The 27,630-nt window shown below is 43.4% G+C and overlaps 2 protein-coding genes across 4 annotated transcripts; both read right to left on the bottom strand.

Moving 5' to 3' along the window:
• Positions 1 to 2,480: 2,480 nt before the first annotated feature.
• Bub3 (BUB3 mitotic checkpoint protein) lies at positions 2,481 to 15,874 on the bottom strand. 2 transcript variants are annotated; one of them, XM_005401960.2, is made up of 8 exons: positions 15,769 to 15,874; positions 15,133 to 15,327; positions 14,541 to 14,610; positions 12,469 to 12,620; positions 8,555 to 8,713; positions 6,727 to 6,904; positions 6,269 to 6,485; positions 2,481 to 5,283 (listed from the first exon to the last, which is right to left on the bottom strand). In XM_005401960.2, the coding sequence occupies exons 2-8, from the start codon at positions 15,325 to 15,327 to the stop codon at positions 5,268 to 5,270; spliced, it is 987 nt and encodes a 328-aa protein (XP_005402017.1). In that variant the 5' UTR covers positions 15,769 to 15,874; the 3' UTR covers positions 2,481 to 5,267. The 2 variants fall into 2 exon arrangements, with proteins under 2 accessions (XP_005402017.1, XP_005402018.1); XM_005401961.2 differs by having other exon boundaries at positions 2,481 to 4,045.
• Positions 15,875 to 19,377: 3,503 nt separating this feature from the next.
• On the bottom strand, positions 19,378 to 27,332 carry Hmx2 (H6 family homeobox 2). 2 transcript variants are annotated; one of them, XM_005401958.1, is made up of 3 exons: positions 27,217 to 27,332; positions 21,341 to 21,609; positions 19,378 to 20,468 (listed from the first exon to the last, which is right to left on the bottom strand). In XM_005401958.1, the coding sequence occupies exons 2-3, from the start codon at positions 21,606 to 21,608 to the stop codon at positions 19,915 to 19,917; spliced, it is 822 nt and encodes a 273-aa protein (XP_005402015.1). In that variant the 5' UTR covers position 21,609; positions 27,217 to 27,332; the 3' UTR covers positions 19,378 to 19,914. The 2 variants fall into 2 exon arrangements, with proteins under 2 accessions (XP_005402015.1, XP_005402016.1); XM_005401959.1 differs by lacking the exon at positions 27,217 to 27,332 and adding an exon at positions 22,108 to 22,243.
• Between the last annotated feature and the right edge of the window lie 298 nt (positions 27,333 to 27,630).

The following is a 27,630-nucleotide window of genomic DNA, read 5'->3' as shown; positions in this document are numbered from 1 at the left end:
ATACTGCAAGAGCCCATGTAAGAAGCAGCTGACTTAAAAAACTTTCATCAGCCATCTGGAGTAACCGTCTACGTATCGCTTATGGTGCAAAATATGAAGTCACCACTTTCTGTCCACATAATGGTAAGCCCACGGTCAGACACCTCTTGGTCATGGTCATAGAATCCAGGCTTCAGATGTTCTAAGGTGTGACCTGGCACCCATTACTTCACTTACACCCCAAATACTCCTCCAAAGCAAATGTCAGGCGGCCATATGGTTTCTACTATAAGTTACATACATCAACTCAAAAAAATCTTCATATTTTTCCACCCAGATGTTTTCATGTGGTGAACAAAGCTTTTATTTATGGAGAAATAGTTCAGAAAATCTTGAAGGATAGATATACAATGTTAAAAAGTAGGTATCTCGTATAAAATGAGTAAATTCTGAAGACCTAATGTACAACATGGTGACTATAGTCAATAACGTACTATGAGCCTGAAATTTACTAAGTATATCTTAAGTTTTCTCACCATACAAACAAGAAGGGTAACTATATAGTGATAGGTATGTTAACTCACTTGCTGCTGGTAATCTTTCATGATGTACACATACACCAAAACATCACAATATCTAATTTTAGGTAAACTTAAGAATATCTGCATATTTTACTAAACATATGCACATACATGGATATACATGCATATATATACATGTATTATATAAATATGTACAGAACTTGTCAATTTTACTTGAGTGAAGCTGGAAAGTTTATTCCTTATAATAGGATTATAACATAATTCATTTCTGGTGTTTTATCTAAATTTTGCTACAGTAAGTATCAATTCTGTAATGAGTTAACATATGAACAAGGCCAAAGGTTACATCTAGTACACTGAAGTGTCTGCGTGCCAAATGACATTGCAAATTAATTTTAGAAAGAGACTATGTCACCAGGTGTGGTGGCTCACACCTGTAATCCTAGCACTTAGGAGGCTGAGGCAGGAGGACTGGCAGGAGTTGAAGCTAGCCTGGGCTACATAGTGAAGTCAAGGTCAGCCTGAACTACAGAGTGAGACTCTGTTTCAAAAAAAGCAAAGACTATGTCACTCAGCAATATTACAGTAGTCCAATTCCAATATTCACGTCAGAGTATACAAAAAGATGTTGTACCTGTTCCTGATATAAATAAGGGAGTAAGATGTGCACATACAAAAATGTCAAAGTGCCAAGCAGCAGAGTACTGCCAAAAGGCACAGAAGCAGGAGGCACTTCATAGCTCTGTTGAGAAAGGGCGTATGTATTTGTGAGCTGCAACAAGGATGAAGTGCTTCATGGAAAACGGGACTTTGTGCAGGAAACTGCAAGATTCAAATTAAAGCCTGAAGCAATTCAGAAAGAGGGAAAAGCCTAAGCAGACTGACGCTTGAGGACCAACAGCAGCCTCTGAACCATAGAGAAACAGCCTCTCAGGACACCAGAACCCCAGTCCTTTCTGGAAATGAAAAAGGCAAAATGATGGGAAGTATAGTACAACAGGAACAGAGAGCAGACCTGGAGCAAGGGAATTTGGGATGCACTAAGTTAACAAATTTGTAAGGGCTTTTTTAGTGCTGGAATTCTCCAAGCTCTCAGTAAGCTAATAGGCATGAAGTCCCTCAGGTGAGAGGACTAGTCTTACATGACCAGATTCCTTTCTTCACTGAAAATGAAAATGACTTAGGAAACACTAGTTTAACAAAGACAAAACAATGAAGCGCCTGAATGCCAAGACCAAATGGGTAGTTTGGCCTCAATCCTTGTAACAAAGCCTGGATTGCCCCAGAAGAAAGGTTGATCTGCTAATATATTTTTTAAGTTTCTACACAGTGAAACTCAAAACCAGATATTGTTGCCACTGTAACATTCCCATCTCATGTACTCAGAATTCCCCAGCAAAGGTCTGTTCCTACTCTGAGAACATTTACTATCAGTAGTCCATTCCCAATGATCTAAAGGCTCTGGAAGAAGTACGCCTTCTAAGGAAATTACTGAAGGGCTACCATGAAATGAAGAAGTAACAGAGGAGGATAAAGAGTTCTTTAAAAAATTAGCTACATACAGTAACAGATGGAGTGCTTCATGGAAAAGTGGGCCCTCAACAGGACCAGGCAAGACTCAAATTAAAACCTAAAAAAGTAATCTAAAAAGATGCCTCTTTGCTACTTGAGAGGCTGAAGCAGGAGGATCACAATTTGAAGCCTGCCCGGGCAACTTAGTTTCAAAAAAAAAATAAGATCTAGAGATGTAGTTTATGAGAGTGTTGCCTAGCATGTGTGATACCCTGAGTTCAACACCCAGCACTGCAATCAATTGAAGAAATCTTCCAAAAATCCTGAGCAACTGTTGCAAATTACAGGTGGCAATACATGTGTTGCAAAAATCAGTTCAGAGCACTATAACTGGCATTTAAAAGAAACACTCACACACCAGACACAGCACATACAAGAAGGGCAAACAATGTTTTATGAAACATTTATTTATATTTGTCATACATAGTATATTGACTTGTGTTCTGGACTGTAGTTCAAAATTTATTTCCTACATGGGTCAAAGATAACATGTTGGAAAATCACTCCTCTATAAGACAGAGGGCTTGGGCTGGAGGCTGCAGCATTCACTGCGAAGGCTGTGAGAACTGTAGCAGTAGGAAGGAAAGAAAATTAAACAGAAGTGAGACTTAAAAGAGTATGAATAAAGAAAACCAATGAAAATGCCAAGGTAACCACATCTGGGGAACTAGGGAGAAAGGTAGCTAGGAAAGAAATAGTAGTAGAAAGAAAAACAAAAAGCAAAAGAGAAAAGACAAAGAATATGAATAAATGAAAATGCCAAGGTAGCTATATGATCATAAATAAGTACACAGGGGAGACAGGGAGGTGCATCTGCTTTCAAGACAACCAGGGCCAGGGATATAGCTCAGCGGCGTAAGCGCCTGCCTGGCACGCACAAGGTCCTGAGTTTGATTCCCGGTACCAAAAAAAAAGAAGTCCAGAGGCCACCCAGATGGAACCCCCAAAAAGCTCTCCCACACTAAAAAAAGGTCCACAACATGGCTTTAATTTGGTCACTTTTAACAATACTGTATTAATTAGTTCAGTTATACAATGCTTTTAAATTTAAACTGTGTCCTCAACAAGGTGGTTGTGACATTTAAAAGCATAGAATCACACTAAAGAACCAATACCATCAGTTAGTCCCTGGTCATTTCATTATTTACCATCCCAAGGGCTTCATTCTGATTTAGCACTTGATGGATAAGTCCAGAACAGCCTGTCATTTGGCTCTCTGCATGTGGACAATGATTTCATCAGCACAGAGATGCATGAGCTTATGTGTGCTCCATGGCACTGGCACCACTAGGAGAGCATCATGCCAAAAGGTAAAAGGTACCCCAAGGCCGCCACACTCTGGGCCTGTCCTGACGGAGGCTGTACAGTTTGGCTGTAGAGCTCTGCTGATCCACCAAGGGGGCACATGGGAAATGGCTGAACGCCAGCATCTCACTTTATCCAGACTGAATCCCCAACATATATCAGAGCAGACTTAATTAAATGAGACAGAGTAGACTTTATAAGTAAAATGTCATCCTCCACACACCCATGATGAAAAGTTTTGTTTTACAGAAGCCATTTTATGAATAAATTACATTAATTACCAATACTTAAAAACATCCAATATTTAAGGTTTCTGAATTTCTGATTTATTAGGCAGCAGGGAAAAAAACGTCTAGATTATGCTACAAAAAGAGCCCAACTGCTCAGAAACAGCAACTGGGCTTGCTTGGGAGGAGGTGGGGAAATCCTTCAGACTACTGCACACGGACATAAAGACTTCTCACCCTAAGCAAGGTATTAAAAATACAAAGACAAATTTCTTATAAGACAGAAAACAGAAAAATTCACATACTAAACAACAGGCCCATAATAACTAGAATACATCCCTTAGGGGACAAGCATGTACTTGTAGGAAGCAAACAAAGCTTTCCATAGAGAAACCACTTTCACGAGACGATTAGGTGGACCTGCAATGAAGAAAATACATTTCAAAAGATGTGTTCAGACTTACACTGATTTTTCACTGAAATACTTTAAAAAATAAACACAAAATTCTCCTCTGTATCAAAAGAGTTTTTAAAAAATATACCATGGATAAAATAAATTTCAGTAAATATCTAAGTCCTATTCAGAGACATATACTTGCAAACAATATAAATTAAAAATAAAACATGACAACAAAAATACTATGTGGAATTATTTTGACTAGGCCAAGCTAAGTTCACATTCTGCTTTAAGGCATTATACTGAAATGAATCTCATTCTCACTATAATTTTTTTCTTTTTAACCTTAATCACCAGCGGCTGGACAACTGAAATGGACATGAGAACTATATAAATGTCAGAGAAATATGTAAACCTCATTAATGTTTCCAAAAATTCATTTAGAGATAGAAACAGGTCCAAATAGATGCCTGTCTAAATGTACTGCAATTACGTTACAATTATTTTTCCAAATACACAGATATGCTCTGTCTTTTCTCAGCTAATTACTGACTCAAACAATTTGCCCTTCTGGGATCAATTGTTTGCTAATAAATAATTGTTTACAGTCACAAAATGATGTTAGAAGGTTTTCTTATTAGTTTTCCTTCTGCACCCTAATAAGATTGAAACTAGCTGATTCCCAAGAGTCTAACCTTAACCTCGCTTTGTTTAACAGCCCAGGAAATGATGAACCATCTGCTTCAGAAAATAATGGACGGCCAAGAGGAAATATTGTTTAATTGTAGATTAACCTCCTCATGAGGCAGTCTGAAGCAGCTTTAGAATTGGCAACTATAACCAGCAAAAGAAATAAATGGCTCAAGAGCCTTTTCCTCTACCATTTAAGGTCCAGAAAGAATGCAAAGGGATTTTTATTACCTCTATTTATTTACAAACATTTATTTCCACAGCGGAAACAAAAATCAGCAAGGTCAAAACTGACTCTCAAAAGTAGTCACTGCCTTCTAATTTTGTTTGCCCAAATACCTTTAATGCAGCAAATCATCAAACCATGTCATGCACTTAAGTGTTTATTTTTTAAAAAAAAAATCAATGAAAACCTCTTTTCCAATATTTTCAAGTTCTTATAATATTAAGATTAGAATTTTCCCTGGTTTCTTTGTTAATAGTAATAAATCCACCATTGGGGAGTACGAATTGTTTTAATATCATCAACATGGCACTTAAGTAAATGAAATCTTGTCAAGTACATGGTGACCTACAAGTTCAAAAGAAAAAAAGAACAGCATGAGATCAAAATGGCCAGCCAGGACAAGAGATATAAAAGTGACAGATTAAATGCAAACAGCCTTTTATTCAATAGGCTTCACATGCTAAGACCTTTCTAAAGAAAACCCTGTACAAGCATGTATGATACTGAATATTTAATACTCTGCCCCCTTGCAGGGCCTCCATCAATTTAGCACGGGTATGATACCATTTTAATTCAAGGAAATACAGAAGTCCTCAAAACATTCAGTAATTCCACAAATATTTATTGAGGACTTCCTTCAAGAGCCTGGATGGGAGACAGGGAACAGAGACACTTAAGGGAAGACATTTTACAGTATAAAATGTGCCTCAGTATCAGTCTTCCCAGAAGCCTGGTAGAGGTAATTAAGCAGAAAGCCTTGTTCTGTCGGTACTGAAAAATGTAAATGGTTCCTCTCAGTCAACAGTTACAACCAAGAGCCAAAGACATCTATGAAAATTTCAAAACTAAGGAAATTCACTATTCTAGACGAGGCCATATCATTCTAGGTTCCCAGTATGACCTGAAGGTCATTCACCTTTTGTATAAATATTACAGAAACAACCTCTGTAGAGAGGAAAGATTTTTGTGCAGTTCAAATTCTTAAATATCTTAAATAGAATTTACTAAAATAAATTATTCTTGAATTCTCAACTTAATTTTGAAGCAATGAGCTAGTAATAACTCCAGATTTCAAATAATAGAGCCTATTCAAGAAGAATGAGAGTTTGACATTCTTCTCTACAAAACAACTAGGCACAATTTTATCCATCAGACGTCTATCAACCTACGGATATTGAAAGCTTGGGAGAACAAGATAAAATCAACTCCAAACCTACAGTCAGCTGTAATATCGAGCAGGCATCAACAATGCTATTCATGAATTTAGAAAAATTAATAAATCCTGGGTTGAATGCAAGAAAAGGCTCAAATACAGGTGAAGCATACTCACTTGGGTTTTGTTTCTGCATCTGTCACTTGGCGAATGAAGATACCATCTTCCGGATGCTCCGTGTCATCCATTTCATACATATATGATGATGCTATTGCAAGCGTAGTCCCATCATTGCTGAAGGCAAGTGATGCGATGCTGGTGGGGTACCGATGAAACTGGCACAGTCGCTTTTTGTTAAATGGATCCCAAATGTTTACAAATCCGTCAGAACCACCTGCAGTAATTTCAGAACAGTTCAAATGGTTCTTAGTATCAGATTCAAAAATAACTATTATCATAACAGCTAATTTCTAAGGTCACATAACTTACATTTTCCCCAAGAAGTATGTTTTCCCTATTTAAAAAAAAAGCATAAATTTTTAAAATAATTCTGCCTAAGCACCTATGGCATTCAAATAATTTTTACAATTCTCTAGTCTTAATAATTAGATATGGGTTAGCAGGGCATACTGTACCTGTGGCAAATGTATTGTGGATGTTATGAAAGGAAATGGCATTGACTGGGTAAATCTGCTCAATATTATTTTCTTTTAGTCTGTGACATTTGAAGGCATACTTCTTCTTCTGCACCTCAGGGCTGGGGTCCAAGTATTCAACTGCCACTCGGCCTTCAATAGAGCTTAATACATAACCCTGTCGAGAGGGAACCAGAGGACAAAAATGGTGAAATCCAGCTTCCAAAAACAAGGCACTGGTTCCCAAATTCAATCCACACTAAATAAATATGATTATTTCAGAAATAAAAAGAATTACAGCCACATTTTAACAAAGTGTTTAAGCTGTACTAACAGAACTATGACAACTCTAAGAATTTAGTTACAAGTATGAATACCTGTTTATGAGACATAAATCTACCACCTCTTGCTGGTACCAGTGCTTTAAACATTTCAATAAAAAATGTCTACTTATTTTATCACACCTGAACACGAATTTTTAAGCGTTTTAGTATCATTTATTCATTTCCTGTCCAGAAAAGGACTCAAATTTCTTCCCTCTGTTAAAATGTATTATTCTGTGTTCTAGGCCTCTTCATCTCTAACAACTGTAAGAACCGTTTCCTTCGCCAGGAGCATCAATAATCCAAATTGAGCTGAACACCAATCTTCCATCTCAGTCGTTCTGCCTCTCACATTTACTACAACTAGCTAGGTCTGCACATAACACAGACTTTTGGGAATGATCAAAAGTGGTTTCCGGTTTCAAACCTTTTTTCTTGCCTTTAAGTGACAACATGATTTAAAAAAAAGTAACAATTTGCTGAATATGAAATCTATGTTTTACATCTTCTTTTTTTAATCCTTCAACATATGCAAGTTATTTCCTAAAAACTGCTCTTAGAAAAAAAATTAGGTAAAACCCTATTTTAAACTTCCACTGTGAAGGAGAGACAGTCCTACAGAAATGTTTAGATATAAACATAATTTTTATACTGCAAGCATATTTTAATCACATACTGTATTTAAATATCTTTAATTTCACATAACTACAATTCCTATCGATAGAAATTTACGAATTGCTAAAAAAACTGTGATCATCATTTGAGATAAGGAGCCAACAGAAAACGTTTCAAATCCCACAGTCACTAAAGGGCAGCCATGACTTAACACATACATGCTGTTTTGAATGATTTTTCCTCTTAGAATATTCCTATTGCAGCTGAACATAACAGTAACTCTCCCTTACAACTTTTAAGGATTAAGAACAGGAGGCAGTGCACTAATAAATTTACTAATCTCTTTTAATGAAGATGGAAGGAGACCCACCCTGTACACCAAGAGTTACTCATTAGATGAGGAGCACTGCACTTTACTAACCTCAATGGAGTCTGCTTTTTTTTAAATCAAAGCTTTATTATCAGATAGAGAAAATAACTCTTATTATCAGGATTATAAAAAGGCAAAAAGAGAACAGCAAATTCTATAAGACTAAATTTCCAGACTTAAGTTTTAATTTACTGGTTTGTAAACTGAAATATCTGCCAAAGTCTTTGATAACTATAAACCTAACAAGCATCCTGGACTAGGATCAACAAATCAAGACTTTAATCCACTGAGTGATCCTCTGAAGGCGACTTAATTTCTCTGAACATGAAGCTCTTTTCTAAAACACGGGCTAATCTATTATCTTTTAACAAAAGTTACCAAAATACTAAATGAAAACATATTCAACAGCAAATTCGAAGTCTCTACTCAGAACAAAAACTTTAAAGGCAGTGGCCAAATCATTACACACGATCGTATTATTTTCAACTTCCAGAAAAGGAAAGGAAGGCTAGATCAGTACCTGCTTGTTGGGAAACGCTCGTATGCAGCGAGTCTGGTATTTCAGGCTGGATTCCCTGCGCTGCTGCACATAGCCCATGTTCCGTAAGTCCCACACTAACACTCTACGGCCTGCTGTGCCCACAATCAACCGGTCTCCAGACACTGAGAGTGTGTACACCTTTTAGGAGAGATCAGAACATGCTAAAAACCATCTACTTATGCAAATGGCATTTCCCGCCCAAATAAAGTCCATCTAATTATAACACCTTTAAAAAGTTAGCATGATCAGGTTCCCAAACACATGTACGCATTTTAAGACACTGCAGTTATTCAAACCAAGCAATTCACACAAAAAAAGAGCAAACGCAGGAGATTCTTAATACTTCACCACATGTCCTACAAAAGTACATTCTAATGCTATAGGAGTGCTTTTGAAAACCTAATTTTTTCTGGTGCTTTTGTTTTCTGTATTGAAAACTTAACTAAAATAACCAGTTTTCCCCAACCTGCTTGTTTCATTTAGAGACAATATAAAAGTGAAAAAAAAAAACTTCGAAAAAAAGACAAAGCCATAAAATTCAAGAACCCTTTCAGTAAACTGCTTTTCATAAAACAATCATTTTTAAAGTTATTTTTCTATGACTGCCTTTTGGAAGATTTCATTTTGCAACTCTAAAAAGCTTGACTTTTTCCCTGATCTTAGACTGAATAAGCCCTCTCAGGAAAAATGAGGGAACAATCATTACCTAGCTGTTTAACTGCTTTTGGTGGTACACAAATTCAAAATTTAAAGACAAGAGTAGTATTCTACCCTATGGTAAAGCTAATTCTCTCACTCTTATATCATACTAAAACATTCAAGACAAAAGTTCACCTTTAGGGAAAATTTTAAAAAGCACTGTACCCCCTAAAAGTGTCTATTATTTTTCCTTGTAATGCTTTTTGTGCAACATTGAAATTTCCACAAAAATTTTTTGTAATACATCTTAGAATTTCCTGCAAGCAAAACACCTAGTTTATCTGCAAGTATAATGCTATTTGTAGACCTGAGGTACCAACTTCATAAAAAAGGAAATACACAAACAACAAAAAAAAACAATTTCCTTGAACACTTAACATGTCATTTAAAAAGAAAACCTATAGCTGAAATCCATAATTGGTCATTTTCAATTAATAAGCAATTCTAATCTAACAATATTTTCAACCCTGAAGAATTACTATAAAAAGTGCAGTGGGGGCTGGGGAAGTAGCTCGGTGCTACAGCACTTGCCTAGCATGAGTGAAGCATTGGCTTTGATCCCCAGCACCACATGAAAAAGAAAGTAAAGAGGCACCATGCTATGGTAAGACATCTCTCTACACAAAGTAATTCACTAATCCATATGGTTAATAACTACTAGTATGTTAACTGCCAACCACCAGGAAAAAAACTTAAGTTAGGTTACCAGTGCCACAGAAGCAGTCCCTACAATCTAGTCTTAAAATTCAACTACTACGACCAAAGGAAATATAAGAACTTAAGAGACTGAAAGTAACAGATTTAGTGTGTGCAGATCTAAATATAAGAAATACTGTAAAATCTATCATAGTTTATTTTGGAAGCAAAATATTTCTAGAAAAATGAAGTTAGGCTAAGATGAATGAAGTACCAAACTTAAAAAATACAGAATGTGGAAAAAAATCAATTTATAATGGTACAATCATACCAAGAACTTTACCTTAAATCTTTACTATACAGGTGACATACAAGCTTCTAATACTGCTTTCTGTCGCCACTGATCGTAAATCAAGTGAAACCACTGTCATGCTACTGACTAGGTATATGCATTTATCAAAGAAAGTATTAAAAAAAATGACATAATGAACCTTGCTGAACCAATAAGCAGCTTGATTCAGTGTGGCTGTCCATTATATGATATTCTGTCAGCAATTTATCACAGTTCTTAACATGTTACATACAACCATAAATCAAAACTAGAAACAATGCAATTATTTTATTCTGAACAAAGGTCTTGCCAGGAATAGATTCAACTGTGATATGACAAAAATAATGGCTCTTTGGATGCACTACTGTATATAATGATGGCTAAGAGGAACTGAATAGTATATTTACACTGAGGAAACAGACTCAAGTGAAGGATACCTTGAAACTGCTTAAAACAATCAATCTTTAAAATTAACTACACCTGATAAGAGTTTGATGAGGCTACAACAAGAATGCTAAATTATACTTTCATAATACAGATCAAAAGGCTAAAATAAAAGTTTTAGTTTTAAAAAGTTCCACTCACTAATAACCTTCACACTCCCATCTCTCAGAACTTATATACAAGGTGTTATCAAAATATATAGTGAGGGGCTGGGGATTTAGCTCAGCGGCACAGCACCTGCCTGGCATGCACAAGGTCATGAGTTCAATTTCCGGTACCAGAAAAACAAAAACAAAAACAAAAACAAGAATTTATTATAGTAAAAGATACTGCCATTAATGCCCCACAAAATACTCCCTCTGCCTTCAAACAGTTATCCCACTGCTCTTGCCACTTTCTGAAGCAATTCTGAAAGCGCTCGCTCTCTCTTTGTCTTCAGGTGGGATAATGAAAACTACAACGAATGCTGCTGCTGCTGAGTGCCATCCAATAGAAGAGCAAGCTTGTAAAAACATTATGACACCTTCTCATCCATCTTATTTTCAACTGGCATCTAACACTGCAACTTCTGGCTCTTTCCAAAAGTCAAAATGACTGTGAACAGTGAATGTTTTGATCAATTCAGGACATCAAAGCAGCCATGATAGCACAACTAAAGACACTCATGAAAGAGGACTTCCAGAACTGCCTCAGAAAGACGCAAGACTGGAATACGTTTGACGCAAGGGGAGCTATTTTGAGGGGGATTATTTTGATAGTAATGCGGCTTTTAATGTAATACATTTTTTAATGTAAATATTCACTTTTTTAGTCAAACTTCATACACAAAAGGAGTGACTGAAAACCACAGTGATCTTAAAAAAAAAAAAAAAAATCACAGAAAGACACCTTGCCAAGAACAATGGATACAGGTTTCCAAACGTGGAAATATTTTGAGGAGGATTAATGTCAATGTGTTTTTCACCATATTAAATTTGGGTGGGCTTCTAGAGACAGGGTCTCTCTATGTAGTCAGGATGGCCTTTAACTTCCTACACAGCAAAAACTGGTCTCAACACTTGAACTCATAGCCACCTTCCTGCCTCAGCCTCCCAAGTAATGGGATTACAGGCATGTACCATCACAGCTGGCCGCAATAGTTTTTTTTTTTTAAGACCAGAATATATTGATTGAGGGAAAGAAAGACTCTGTCCAAGAGAGGGACAGAAGGGGGACCTGAATGGGTTGCCCTGAAATAAATTTTTTAATTTAAACATTTACTGTCTTTTCAATCATATTTGTGATCATACACAAACACACACAAGGAAAATGCCAGGGAATACAAGACATCTTTCTCATTAAATCTGAAATAATAACCCAATTTTACCATAGTCAACTCAAATGAAACCTTGGGGTCACAAATGAAAATGAGTGATGCTCCATCTTATTTTCTTGTCTGGTCACTTCAAACCCATTTTAAGATAATTGACATGTTTTTGCTAAATGACTTCTCTGAAAAGGTAGTGAGTGACTGCTCAGTCCTAAGATTTAAAGCATTAACAATACATACAAACATGTTCATTTATACTGGTACTCTCTAGTACAAGTGTAACAACTGACAGAAAAAAAGATGACTCAAATCCCAAAGTTAATTTCCTTTGTTTTAAAGCATTTCTACATAGCTAGGTTTATAAAATAGACAGTCAACCTTTAATCTCTAAATTAAACAGCATATTCACCAAACACACACCTAGATAAATGACCCCATGGACCATAATTCTTCTGATAAATACTAAGATCCTACCTTTTCAGGCTGAGAGAAGGTCCCAGCATTACACGGAGTTCTGGGATCCCATAATTTAACTGTCTGATCCCAACTTCCAGTAACCATCACATTGACTTCTGGACAGTATTCAACACATCTAATAGGGGCATCATGGGTTCCAACAAGATTTTCTATAGAAAAAAAAGGAAAGGAAAAAAAGCTTTACTCCTGCTACTAAACAAAGATTCCTCTACCTCCAAGAAACTGCATTCGGAAAAATCTATGACTACAAGAAGTTATCCATTCCTCTCTGTTCACCCTACAAAGTACAGTTTGATTTTTTAGCATGGCATGTATAAACACTACCCTGAATTTCACATCACATTAAATGGTGGCAGGTCTATTATCACCCCCTCGAGATTCTAGGCTTCTTACCACAGCTCATACCTCTGCATTCATCTATACAAGATCTGTCTGATACATGTCTGGTGTTCAAACAAAATCTGCTGAGTAGACAAATGTGTGGAAAACTCTACTCTTTTGGGTCTTGACAACACTTACCTTTCCATTTAACCAACACTTACAAGAAATTTATTTATGTGGTTACACAATTATGAGAGCTGAGGATGAAAAATTACCATCATTTGGTTCTCATAGCAAGTCAAATTTCCAGTATATAACTTCTTTCCTATCAATTTCAACTTCCACAATATTTCATTTATTCGTTCAACTACTAAATGTCTACTATGTGCCAAAATCGATACAACCTGCTAGGATACAAGAATAAATAGTATATGGTCTTGATTATCAAGAACATTACCTTTTTAAAAATCATTTGAAAAGCAGAGTACAGTGGTACCTCGGTTCACAAATTTCATTCATTCCACAAGCCTGGGGGAAATGGCCACTTTCATGTTCAGGCAAAGAAGATGGCTGTAGTCATGTTGTCACCCCATGCAGAGTTTTCAAACAAAAACAAAACTTTGCCAAACTGTTCACAAACAAAAGCATTTGTGAACCGACGTACTACTGTATCCCTCGAGGTGTGGCAATGAACTTCAGAGAAGAAGCAACTAATTTTCTTAAATCAGTCTAATAAAAAATCTTCCAAAGCTGGGTGTGGTGGCACATGCCTGAAATCCCAGTGCTTGGGAGGCTGAGGCAGGAGGACCACTGCGAGTTCGAGACCAGCCTGGGCTACAAAGTGGGCTCAAGGCCAGCCTGAACTGCATAGCAAGACTCTGTTTCAAAAAGACAAGAAAAAAATCTTATGTCTGCATTAACCAAGTTTTCAAAGATATAAGACTTAAACCTGCAGGCTAATTTATTACACAGGGCTAAATACTGGCAAAACCAAACACAAGCAATTAAGTTACATGAGAATGTGACTTTCATACAAAAGCTTCTTCTGATTAGAAGAGTGCACCATCCTCCCATCCATCCTTTTGCTATCCAATCTGGCCTCTCTATATAGTTATATCCCTACGCTCTACCATCTCTTTCAAGCATGCCTATGTCTAATGTAACGACATTCAGAGACCTCTGTGTATTTGGGTTCCCATTTCAATCTCTACTCTGCCTCAATGCTATAAAAACCCAAGTACATCATTTTACATCTGAGATTCTTAGAAATCACTTCCTTCCAAATGCAACTGACCCATATTCTACTGCTACATATACAAGCAGGACTGATATAAACATGGTTAGCTATTTTAGACTTTTTTTTTAACATACTTTCCTTCAGTTTAAACTAAATTAATTTCTGAAAGAGAATCCTAAAACACTAGCACTGTGCTGGAAAATCTTAATGAAAGCCAAACCACTACAAGATCCAGTTTTCTAAGGACAAGGTAAAGATCAAATAACTATTACTTCATGTAAACACTTAAGACAGTGATCAAAATGGGCTTTACTGCAAAAATGTTTTGTGATCAATGAACTAATGATTACCATTTAACAAAAGAATCCTAAGTTCACAACACTTTCACTTGCATCTATTCAACTTAGTCATCAAGTAATTCAGCACTTACTCTTCTTACACAAACAAATATACCTTAATATAGCCTTCATATACCAGCGAAGAAAAACTGGTAAAAATGTGATCATATTACCTTGATCAGTGTTCAAATCATGCATTTTCAATTGATGATCTAATCCCCCACTCCATGCATGTGTTGGATCCTATAAAATAAAGTTTTACAGAGCTTTAGATAACATTTCAAAATTCCCATTTCTCCAGCCAACTATTCAGTTCATCCTCAGGATAATATTCGCTTAGCACACCTACATAAAACACAAAAGAGCACACAAAAGTAATCAGCAGTTTAAGAGGTCTGCTTTATCCTGATGACTCCAGTATCTGAGAGCAAATTCGCATTGCTTTTAAACGCTCCTTTTAAATAACGCAGCCAAATTAGTCTTGCCGCAAATTTCACATACAAGTATCACATGTCCAGAAAGGTTACAGGATTACTCCATAAACCCGACCTACAGCAAACTGAGCTTGCATGTGTCCAATCCCAACACACACAGAATTCACAAAAACCATGCCTAGTTCAAGGCAGGTACACTATTCAACAGCTAAGGTGCCGCCCAAATAATTCCCCTTACAGAAGCCTCTAGCCAATACTAACAGTGCTGTGCTACTAACACGGTCTATCGTAATACAGTAAGAAGGCAGGCGCGATAACTGAGGCCACCTACATAGAACGCGCAGTCCAGGACCGCGCCAGTGTGCTGGTACTTGAGCCGCATGGAGTTGGCTGGCACATCGTAAAGGCGCACCGACGTGTCCCAGGAGGAGACCAGCAGGAACTGGGAGGTGTTGGGGCTGAACTTCACAGAGGAGATGCCATCCTCGGGCGGCTGGTTCAACTTGAACTCGTTAGAACCTGTCATCTGCAGAACACGCGCCGGGTGAGAGTTCCCAAAAGTGCGGAGGTCAGGGAAGGCTGGGCAAGCTGCCCGGCGAGTAGGTTGGGGACCTCACCAGGTAGAGGTGGGGAGAACGCGGGCGCGGAGTCTGCGCCTGCGCAGAGCCTGAACCCGCCAGGGTCCAGACTCGCCCAGCCCCTCCCGTCCCCTGCCACGCCCCAACCCGCCCGGCCCAAGGGACCCAAGCCCCGCACCCTCTCCGCACCTCTCCGCACCTCCGCACCCTCGCCGCCTACCTGTCCACCCTCAGTCCTATCCCTCCCCTGCCCCGGGCCCATGAAATAATAAAGGAAAAATCGATAAAAGCGAGTCCACCCCCGCCCCGCGCACGCACGGCTGTGCCTGCTGCGGAAGCGGGAAGTCTGAGGAGAGTCTCCCCTGCGCCCCGTCGCCTCGCCCCACTACCTTGGCCTCCCCACAAAAGCAAACGTCTCAGTCTCTAGCACCCGCCGCCACCTCCTCGGTTCTCTCGGAACACTCTCCCTCTGGGAGACGGAGGCGAAGAGGAAGTTCCAGCACAGGCCTGCCATTGGTTGGTTTCAAACGCCAACGGCTAACTCTAGGCAGCCGATTGGTCCTGTCGGTTGCCGGCCTCGGTCAAGGCAGTCATCCTGTTCCGGCTCAAAGGGAAACCGCGGTTTTCCGATCACGTGGTCGCAACACGCTCCGAATGGAGGCAGCCTGCTCAAACTGGAGGAGCAGAAACTCCAACTCCCAAGAAGCATCTCGCCAAGGCTGCGCTCACGCCTGCCCGCGCCCCCACGTTGCACGATGGGAGGTGTAGTTTCCACCCTAACCCTACGCCCTACTTGTCCTCCAAATAGTAGGCGGGAAAGACAAGCCTTCCAGCTCTGCGCGTGGCACTTTCCCGCAGCCTCTCACACGCAAGAAGCCCATCTTGATCAATACTCCTACAAAGCTCAATTTTTTCTTTTCTTCTCTGGGCGTACATATGCTCGTGAAACAAACCAAAAATTGAAGTAGGAAAGGAATTATTTGCTCTACTCAATTGTATTATTTTGCCTTGATTTCTTTCTCAATTTCCTGCAGTTTTGACCTATGAAGGAGGGACTCACATTTCCCATTGTGTTAAATTCTGCTGATCTCAGAGAAACTCGTCCTTATTTCTATTATACTTTGTCTCTCCACCCCATCTTTCCACATTTATTGGGCATCCATGATGCCAGGCCTAATTAGAGGTTCTAGGAAGATCCACTTAGTCAGACTAGTCTTTGCCCTGAAGGAACTCCATGTCCAGGAGGGTGTACAGACTGAGAAACAAATATTCTGGAATGCGTTAAATTCAAACAAGTTCTTTTAGAGATACATTCATCATGGAACCCTAAGATGATAGTGAGAAACTTCTCCCCTTCCATCTTACCCTCCATCAGTTACACTTTATCACTCTCGAGTCCTCCAGGAATACAAAGATCAAGAAAGTTGCTTCGTTAGAGAAGTGATTTTATCTCCATGAAAGAAACACAATTCTTAATGAATAGAACAGTGACTGAATTGCTCTTGGACCTCAAAGTCTTACTGGAAATTTTCAATTTAATTCATACTATAACCTCTTTTTTTAACTGCCTTTTTAGAGAAAAAGCCTTATTTTGTAGGAAGTGGGAGGCAAAGGTTGAGGTTAAAGTGTTTAACTTGGAAAGTGTATTAACAGGAGAAAGTTGTGGATCTGTATGCATTCACACGTTCTGAATGGGATGCTCTTCTGATTCCTGACAATAAACATACACACAACAACCCTTCTACCTATTGCACTGATTACATTATTGCTAAAAGAGCCTTGTATTCGGTTTGTATTCAGTTCTGTCTCTTCTCTTGTAACAAGTTGATGTCCAAGTCGAAAATTTTTAAATGCAGTGCCTTATTTCCATTCTAACTTTAGCTAAATAATTTTATCTCGTGACTTATTTGGTTCCCTCTCCCAGTTGTTTATTTAATTCTATTAGTGTTTTGAGATTCTGAGCATAAATTACCCACTAATAAAATAAAAGTGTATTTCATTATACAGTGTGTGTATGATTCAGGTCCCTCTGGGAATGCAGTTGCAGCTCAACTCGATTTGAGTTTTAAGAAACGTCAATCTTTTAAATCCAGTTTAGAGCCTGAAAGGAGACTGATGATTTTGCTGATTATTCAAATGAATTGATAGGGTCAAAATAGAAAATCTGGCAACAATGGATTCTTGGACATTTTAAATCGAAATGCAGCAGCTGTATGTGTGTGGAGGGGGGGGTCTTGTAATGGTTACCTGTAAGAGAAATTCCTAGGAACTAATTACATTATTGGATCACTTGTGACTTTCTAATTTCTTTTTCTAAAAAAGGTGAGATATATACACTATCTAACACAAACTGGGAAAGGATCCTTCCCTAAATCTAAGAATAAACTCTATCACTAAATGCCTATATTACTAGAGGAAACTCCTTCCTACAACAGAAGCAAGCCTAAAGTGAATTTGACTCAATACTATTAAAACCATCATCAAACCATAATGCAAACAAATATGATATGGATGGACTATCCTTACACAAGAAGTTAATCAGAAGTAATCTGATTGTTTCTGAATGGAATATTAAATAGCAACATTAGAGGGAAAGAATTTAGAAGGGTCATCTGAGGAAAAAATCTTCAGTGAAATGAAATATATGCACAGAATAAATTAAAAAACTGATCCATGTCACTTTTGTTCTCTCTCTGACCCCCAAAACTTAGTGTAGGTTCTCAACACACACTAGGATTCACTAAAATCAATGTGAACTTGGCTGAAGTGCAATAAATGCAACTGAACCAAGTACAATGGCATCTTTGGGTAACATCCTTCTGACTTGGAATAGTAGTGATTTTTCAAAGCTAATACAAGAAGAAAAAATTGGACAGTATCAGAGAATCTTTTTGGTCAGGCGTTTAACACAGAATAGTGTGGGTCAGGAAACGTTTACAGATAATCTGTATATTTCACAAAATGAAGATGTTTGATCCCTTTTAGCTCAAAGAGACAAGTCTCTCACCCAAATGTTTCCCTTCTAGAGGTTGAGCTCCGGCCTCTACACCGCAGACTCCCAGGTTTTTTGCACCAGCTTAGCGGGATACTGGCCTGAGGCTGGAGGTCTACGTGATGCTTCCTGGTGTTTCCATTTCCTACATTTTACAAGGAACAGGTGGGTACGATGTCACGGGAGAGAGGGGCTGCTGTTCGCATGACTCGAGCGCGCAGCTAATCTCTCCGTGCAGCGTCTTCTTAGCCCCAGTGAGGCGGCGGTATCTGGACACCGCAGTCCTTGGACGCCTTCGCCCGCGCATCACTGTTGAATACAGAAAGAGCGTGCTGGCCCGTCCTCTCCACATTAAGCCAAGCACAATATAAACTACTGTATTATTAACAAAAGAGTGTGGGGAAGCGCCTTTGCCTCCCGCGCCTTTTTTCCGACCTGGGATCCCTGCGTGCCTGGCTGCGTTCTGTTCCCGCTATGCGCAGGACGCGAAACTTTGCGTGGCTGTAAGCCGGTCGCGCCAGGCTCAGTGCCACAACTGGACGCTTTACCAGCTGACAGGCAGCGCCCCACCTGCCCCACGTCGGAGGAGAAGAGGCTCACGGCATAGTTTGAGCTACGTCCTGGCGTGCCCTGCTTCGGCCAAGCCCGCGGCGATACAGTGCAAGAAAGATGCTCTTTGCCCCTTGGCCCGGCTCATTCCCGGAAGGCAACTGCTTCAGCAGCATAAGCAGCCTTCCTGCCTTTGTCTTTCCGGGCGGGCGCGGGCTCAGGAGCCATATCCACCCGGAGTGCGCCCCAGCCCTCTCAAAGAGTATAGAGACTAGAAATAGGGATTGGGGCGTGCGCAGCCCAAGTGCGGCCAGAGCTGTGCTAATGTTCTGACCATTAACCCTTGACCCAGGCCCCACCCTCCACGTGGCGCGACCCGGAGTTCTGCCTCTGAAAAGCTCGAAAGCCTCCTGAGTCTTATTATGCAGGATAATCAGTCCCTCCTTAGCAACGATGTTTAAAATGTTTTATTTTTTTTCTTTTAAAATATTTACAGATCTGAACTATCCCCCATTTCGTCCCTACCCATCCTCGGGATGAAGGAAACGAAAAGAAGTGATTAGATCAATGTCCAAATCCCCGGAGGGCTTGGTTTGGCCGATTGTGAGTGCGTATACATATATCCAGGTGTATATACGGGTAAGGAGTACATCTGGTTTTGTTTGTGTTTTCTGATATTTTTCCCCACTAACCAAAGCTGATCTGGCCAAAACTCCCTTTCCCGCCATGATCCGAGAATATCCCCCTCCAAAAATGGTTTTCAAAACGCATTGGTTTGGTTTAGGTGGAAAGCAGGCGATCTGGCTTGAGGAATGCTGATAAATACCCGAACAAAACAAAAAAAGTAGGGCAGAGCCCATAAATAAGAGATAATGAATACACATGGTGTATTTCTTAATATTTCTGGAAACACGCCCTTTTGCTCTGGAGCCCTGTGAAGGGCGCAAGCCGCACCAGGCAGGTGGCGGCGGGCGGCTCGCGGCCGGCGGGCAGGTCAGTAGTCGAGCTTGTTGTACAGGTTGTAGAGCGGTAAGGCGGAGAGGTTGCTGCTGGGGTAGTAGAGCGGTGCGGGGAAGGCGAGAGAGCGTGGCACCGGCACGCGCAGCAGCGAGCTGTCCCGGAACACCAGCGGCATGCCCACCAGAGTCTGCGCCGACGCGTGCGCCATGTTGGCCGCCTCCAGCTCCGCCGAGAGTTGCCGCTTCCACTTGTTGCGGCGGTTCTGGAACCAAGTCTTGACCTGGGTCTCAGTGAGCTGCAGGCTGGAAGCGAGGCAGGCACGCTCCGAGCTGCTCAGGTAGCGCTTCATGTCAAAGGTGGACTCGAGCTGGTACACCTGGCTGCGCGAGAAGACGGTGCGCGTCTTCTTCTTGGCCGCTCCAGCCTGCCGCTCAGCGCCGCCGTCCCGCGGCCGCTCAGGCCCTGGCGAGGGCGAGCCTGAGGCCAAGAGCCTCTCTTTTTCCTCCTTAAAGTCCGAGTGTGAAGGGGAGAGAAAAGGCGTGCGATCGGAGCCTGCGGGCCCAGCGCCTCCGCTGCCCTTCGAGGTACCTGAGAACAGAAAGGAAGACCATGGTGTTCTAGAGTCTTGGAGACCCCCAGCTTTTCCCAGGACCAGGGGGTTAGCAGACGCCTGCAACCTCGGCCCCATTTCACCAACCCCTTACTCTCCTCCCTCTTGCTGCCACCCAAAGCCCTGCACCCACGTCTTTAAAAGCAACAGAAGAGGAAACCAGCTAATTTGAGGGTCTCTGCCCCCCCCCCGTGACAGAATAGGTGGCAGCAAGGGGAGGAGGTCTGGATTGAAAACATTAAGATCATTTAAAAGGAGATGATGCCTTGTAATAACTGAGCTGGAAGAGTTCTTGCAGCTTTATAGCGTGGCATCATTACACAGGCCATTTATTTGTAAATCTTGCTAAGGACTGACACAGGGCCCTCCTTTATCAAATGTTGCAAAGAGGAACTATCTCTAAAACGCACAATTGTCAATCATCTTAGAGTGCTAATCATTCCCCGGGGGTGACAGAGACAGAAAGAGGAGGGAAAACAGATTGCAGTGGAGACAACACTCACACCAGACTGAAAGACCTTGTGTCCAGAAAGTATCCCGCGTACAGAGATTGAATGAGCCACATGTACCCCCGACCGGGAACCCGGCCTGCTGCGGTTCACTTTCCCTGCAACCTAGTCTTCCAAAAGACTCCGAGTCTTGCGCGCCCGCCGGGTCTGTGTTCCCCTCTCCTCCCCATCGCCTCCCGCCCCAGAGGCACCACACTGCGCGTGTGTCCCATCCCCTCTCCCCGGACTTCCAGTGACCACAGCTCTGGCCAAGGTGGCGCGGCTCCGCAATCCTGGTGGGGCCCACAGACTCGCTCCCCTCGCGCTCACTCGCTGCCAGGATGGCAAAGTGCAATCCTTACCCAGACAAGGAAAAGGGATTGGGGGATGGTGCTTGGGGCCCGGCTCCTTGGGACCTTGAGAGTCTGGGCAGTAGCAGGCGGGCGCCTTCCAGCCGTCGTCCGGCTCCTCCTCCTCCGAGGACACGGACAGCCTGCGCTTCCTGGCAGGCCAGCCGACGGGCTCCCTGGGTGCTTCCGAGGGGCCCCCGCCCAAGATGGACTGGATAGTGAAGCTGGAGACACCACCGGCCGCTGGACACCCCTTGCCCACATCTTCCTTGCTGCCCATCCTGGGTTCATAAGAAATCAGAGGAAACCAAGAACTCCCTTTAGAGACGATCTGGGTGGAACGTGGTGCAAGCAGGCAAGCAGGAAGGCAGGCAGGCAGGCAGGCAGGCAGGCAGGGGGGAGGGGCGGGGAGCGCAGCCAGAGGGAGGGGGCGGCGAAGCTGAGGAAGCGTCCCTTCCGCGCGGGGGACACGCGCGCGGGACGGCTGCGCAAGGGTCCCTGCCCGCCGGGCTCGGTGCACCCGCCCAACCTGGGTGCGAATGCCCCTTCCGAGCTCTCCAGCTCGCTGGGTCTCCCGCGGCGCGGAGGCGGCGCGGCCTCATTTGCATAGAGGTTACCCGAATGCGGCCAATCGCAGCGCCGCGGAGTGGCCCCGGAAAATTTCAAAAAGCCTTGGTCAGGCTCGCAGCGCGCTTGAGCCCCTCAAACCACGCAGCGAACCCGACGGGCATTAGCTCTGTCCAGGGGCGTCCAGGGCCAAAAGCAGCGTAAGTTCTAACCTGAGTTCTTGATCTCTGCGGCGACTCGGAACCCGGCCTCTCAAAGGACTGAAGAAGTGCGGGGTTCCAAGCTGGAGTAGCTCATCGCCTGCTGGGCGAAGGATCCTCCTGCCTCTAGCGGTTCTGAGGGGCTGCCACTACCCTTCCCAGCCCTCCATCCCCTTCCTCCCAGGGCAAGGGCAGAGCTGTCACTCCCTGGCCCACGACAGCTCACTAGTGTTGGGTGGGTTAAAACTACGGAATGCGCTTACCTTGAACATGACTGGGAGCCCCAGGAATAGACAACTGCTACCCTTCCCCGCCTGTAAACTTCATCCTTATCACGGGCCAACGGGCAACAGGATTTTAGGGCTGGGGAAACCCTAAAACTCAAATCCAGAGACCCTAGTTCAATTCCCAACACCACCTATTGCACTGCAAGTTAACTTGAACAAGTCCAGTCTCAGTTAAAGCTTGCCTGTCCTCAGGTAAATGAGCTCGTTAGCATCTTCTCGGTTTTGAAGACTGCCTCAGGAAGGGATAGAAAAGGACCGGCATATCCCGAAGCGCTAGCAGCACAAAAACAGATACTTCCTAACCCTTTACTGAATAGCCCACGAGCCACCTCACAACTCCTGAGTTTTTGTTTTTGTAAATTAGATATTTCTGAATTACAAAACAAATTCTGTGTCCCCAGAAGGAGGTGGTTATAGGGACACGGTTTTAGAATTGGGCAGAATTCATTCAAATACTAGCTGAGTGACCTTAATTATACAAGGTATCTAGACTTTATGAGCCTCGGTTTTCTTCCTAAAACTGAGGGAAGCAACGCCTAACTCACAGTGACTGTTGTGGGGTCAGGATTCCCAGTAACCAGCCAGGCACGGAGGTGAATAAACCGTGGTTCCTTAACTCAACGCCCCTGTAAGCCCTGGCTCTCCCGCCTTTAATTTCTACACCAGCTATTACCTGATGTAGAATCATCCCGACGCAGGCAGGCAAAAAAGGATCTGAGGCCACAGTCCTCTACATTAGCTATATGGAAACGGGTGGGCATGGCTCAAAGGGCCCACGCAAGCCCAACCCTGGATTGCGCCTTCACACTGCTCAGCCAAGAGATTCCGGGAACCCAGACGGTTAAAGTGCAACCCAAATGTAGCCAAGGATGAAGAGGCTGTGGAATGAGTCTCCACAAATGTCCAGACGCTGCGCCATGACGGTGCAGTTCCTTCCTCGCCCGCACTGCTCCAGGGTTATTGAGTAAAGCGCTTATAATATCATTAGCCTCGGTGAGTTACCGACTGCGGCCCTGCCCGTGGCAGAACTCTGCCTACTTAACTCCTCGAAGGTCTCCTTAATGGGCTAATTGATTAGGACTCCGCAGCGCAGCCGGGACAGGAGCAGGCGAGGGGGTGGGGGCCAGAGGCTGTGCGGCGCGCTGCCCGCGAGGCTGGCGAGGGGCAGGTGCCGGCCTCCGTCACCGCATTAACCTCTTCAGGGCTCGGCGTCGGGGTCGAGACACATTACAAATGGTCAGCTTTAATCATGGTGTCAGCTCATTAACCCGGAAGGACCCGGCGCTGAAATACAATTTGTGCGTACTCCTCTGCGCGGCTGCGGCGCAGGCTCCCGGGCCTCGTTGCAGCCCCTCCGGCGCGCTCTCTCGCTTTTGGAGAGCGTGGAAGAAATGCCCAACTTTCTCGCTAACAGCTACCCTCTGTTAGGCACTCCCAGCCAACACAGCCTCCAGAGAGAAGTGGTTGTGCAACTTGGGGAGTGGAGCTAGGAGCTACCCAGCCGGGGTTAAGCGCAGAGGGTAGGAGGAGCAGGAGTTGGTTAAAGCTTTCTGAGCTCCCAAGTACTTCGTGCCAGCAACATGCTGGGAGCGCCTCAGCCTTTGTCACTTTAATTCTCACAGCAAACGTGAGGCAGATTACACACACACACACACACACACACACACACACACGTTGTATGAAGGAGAAACTGAGGCTGGGGGTGGTATGACCAACCCAAGCAGAGAGGATGCTCAGAGATGTTTTGCTCATAATACTCCACCCTTGGAAGCGGGTAGCGGGGAGAAACAGGCTTTGGTCTTGAGCTGGGAGAGTGGCTGTGGGAAAGACTGAGGGAGACCGCGGAGGTAGGTGTTAAAAGCCCGAAGAGCAGATTTATTTCCGGGCAGAGACCGTCGGAAGCGACCAGATAGCTGACGTGGGCCAAAGATGCCCCAGAAACTGGGGAGCCGCGCTTGAGGACTCTAAACCAGAAAACTATGAAACCTTGCGAGGCCACTCCTCCCTCTCCTAAGGCTAGTTCCACCTGCCCTGTCCCCCTACTGGCTCTAAGGAAGTGGTCCTCACCACACCACACCCTTCCAGCTGCGAGCATGTACTTGTATAACCGCTTGCATTGACACACATTCATTCAGCAAACGTTCACACACGCACACGCACACACACACACACACACACACACACAGGCTGAGGGAAGAAGGCAAAGTGGAAGACGTGGCACCCTCAGTGCTCTATTCCCCGAAGCCTGGAGCTCTTCTAGTTTCCCCTTGATTGGTCGGTCACCCTTAGTCCTTGAACACCGAACACCAACAGCAATCTTACCGTAGGGGCCACGAGGACCAAGACACCAGGTCTGCCACCCACCACCCCCTTCCGGCATCCGAAGACTTCACTAGCAGCTCAAGAGGCCAAATGCCCTGTCCTGGGTCTAGCGTAGCTGCAAAACCCCTTCCCACACGTGCCTGGTCTCTGTACCCTGAAGTGTATCAGTGCTTTAACCCCACACCAACCCATCATTCTGGACTCGGAATAGCTCTGCGCTCTCTACTTCTGGAGGATTGCCTTTCCCTTTCTTTGGGATGGCCTCCTTCCTCAGAATTAGGCATAACTGACTTCCAAGGAATGATAAACTTTCCGAGACTGAGAGAACGCTTAAAGTTTAGGTCCCGAGATTACGCTGCTGCTCAATATTAAAGCGGCCCAGAGCAAACTTGCCGAGGAGCCTAATAAAAATTGATCCTCTCTGCTCTGCGGCAGTTGGGAAATAGGCTGGCTGAGCCGGGTAATAGTGGAAGAAGGCTCCCTCCGAAATGACAGATGAAGTCATAAACAAGTTTGATCTTGGAATCAAGCTTCGATAAATATTAAACACAGTCTGCCCCCCCTTCACGCGAGTGGATTATGATATATGGCGCGTCCAAACTTTAAAATAAGGAAATACCAGAGAAAATGATCTCAATAAATTTTCTAAGTATAAACGTTGATTATGTTTCGATTTTCATTCAAGGGCCTCTGCTGTTCTTTCTTTGGTGCAAATGACATCTCGCAATAGGCTTTTGGGGGAAAGGGCTCCCTATTTGAAAAAGAGAGCCCCAGAGGTGTACAATTTATGTAATCTGCGGCTGGAAAATGAATTGTGTAATTTATTGGAAAACAGAAAGTCATGAAGATTGGATCAGCATAGGCGAGTCCCGACACCCCCCCTCCCACATCCATCAAGTTCCAATTAACAGCCTAACCAGAGAGCTTTAATGGGTTTCCAATCTAGTGGTCTGATAGACTCATCAATTCCTCTGGGAGAAATTAAGAAAATCGACCGCCCCTTGGCGACGCAGTGTCATTCCTTTCTGCAACTATATGTCAAATTAAAAACACAATTAAAATTTAAACTGTTTCAATCAAAGGGTGCCCTGCAACCTATGTTTCACTTAATAGAACTTTGATGAAAATCTGATGCGTGCACTCCATCACCAAGGGGGGCGAGGGCAGCGAAGGCGCTCAGGAGAGATGAGGATTCTTTATATTTCTTTAAGACATCAGCGCTGGGGTGAGGCACACCAGGTGACTCCACCTCACTGCTTCTGCCTCAGTGACTTGTGCATCTCGCTCTTCTCTGCACTTTCAACTACACTGCACTCTCAAGCTACACCTCTTCCCAGCTTCTTTTCCTCTCCATTAGTTGAAACCCCGAGGGATCCCTTTGGAACCCCTGGCAACTGGGACTTGGGGTAGTTTTGCCCTGAGACAAAACACCTGGAGTACCAGGCAAGGAAAGGGCCTGGATGAATACGATCAATGAGTACCTCCTGGAAACTTTCCAAGGAGATGCTCTGCAGCCTCCTGCTATTCCTCAGCTCTGGACCCAAAAATGGTCCAGTGCTCTAACAATACCCTTTGGCATCCTGGAGGTGGAACGGTAGTGAGGAATCCCAGTTGAATAAACAGGCCCCAGTGAGAGCTAGAGTTGTGTTATTCCCCGCTTCACTTGTCGCTCCCCGCCCCCATCCTCTTTTGGGTGCACTTCTGCAGAAGTGCGGCCTAAAGCTCAATCCAAGATCCCCATAGGAGACACCAGACAGGACTGGTGTACACCAATGTATATCCAGCCCAGTCACCCTCCCAGCTGTTCAATCTCTTCCAACCCAGCTCCCAACTGTTTGCAAGTCAAAAGATCAGTGCCATCTGCTCTACACACTGAGATGTGCACACTTGTACACGCAAGCATGCATGTTTCCAGATGCATGCACCCAAACACAATGCATCCCTTAAAGCTTACAGTCAGGAAGGGCTTGCACAAGGGAGCAAGTGGGCAAAAAGCTGAGAGAAGGTGTGTCAGGTAGGGCTCCTTCACGACCACTCATGTGTCAGGGGAAGTGATTTCCCTGGGTCTTTTTGGCTGTGTGGGGCGTTTCTCTAGGACTCAACAGTTCTTGCTCTCTGACTCTTCATATTAGGCCCCGTAGAGGGGGCTTTTCCTAGCTACTTTGTAGAGTCTGTTTGGACTGCTAAGGGGAGGAGGCCCTAGGCTGGGTCACTGGGCCATAGGAGGTTGAAAGCCCGGAGAGTAGGGCAAAATAAAGTTTTAGAGAGGACCACAGCTTTGCCCAGCAAGGGCTCAGGCCCCACAGGTCTCTCCAGGGGAGTGCAGGTGTGCCATACAGAGGGGTGAAAGCAGCGGTGAGTGATCCTGGGCAAGGAGGACCAACATTCCTAGACCTCAACAAAGTGCTTGAAAGCCCCAGACTGAAGTCCTAGGGGTCCCATAGCTCCCACCCACACCTCCATCGCTCTTACCCAGCACACAGCTGCAGAAAAGAAAGCAAATCACACTGACCTTTTTGCCTTCTTTTTCTCCCAATTCCACTTCCAGACTCGGGCAAGGAGAGGTGAGTGCTTTGTGGTTCTCTGGTGTGGCCTCTAGCTCTGGCCTACAGGAATCTGCCAAGGGGGTGTCCCCACTCAGAATGAGCACTACTGGCAGGGGGGAAGTTTATATCTGTCTTGCTGTTGTTTGATGTACACACACCCACTCTATTTACTACCAAATAAAAGAAATACATCTGTGTTGCCAACAGAAACAGTTCAAGCACTGGCTCCTTGGTCTCCCAGGGCCTGGAGGCACTCGGAGGTGCACAGAAAACGCTCAGAGCAGCAGAGCCTGACACCATGAGGACACCACGGAGTGAGGTCTTTGCTCTTAGGAGTATGAGAGCCAAAGTGGGTGGGAGTTAGCTGAGCTGGTTTGACC

The sequence above is a fragment of the Chinchilla lanigera genome, unplaced genomic scaffold (genome assembly GCF_000276665.1).
Source record: "Chinchilla lanigera isolate Chin_1 unplaced genomic scaffold, ChiLan1.0 scaffold00076, whole genome shotgun sequence".
NCBI classification, from domain to species: Eukaryota; Metazoa; Chordata; class Mammalia; order Rodentia; family Chinchillidae; genus Chinchilla; species Chinchilla lanigera.
This window is presented reverse-complemented; position numbering and strand designations above follow the sequence as displayed.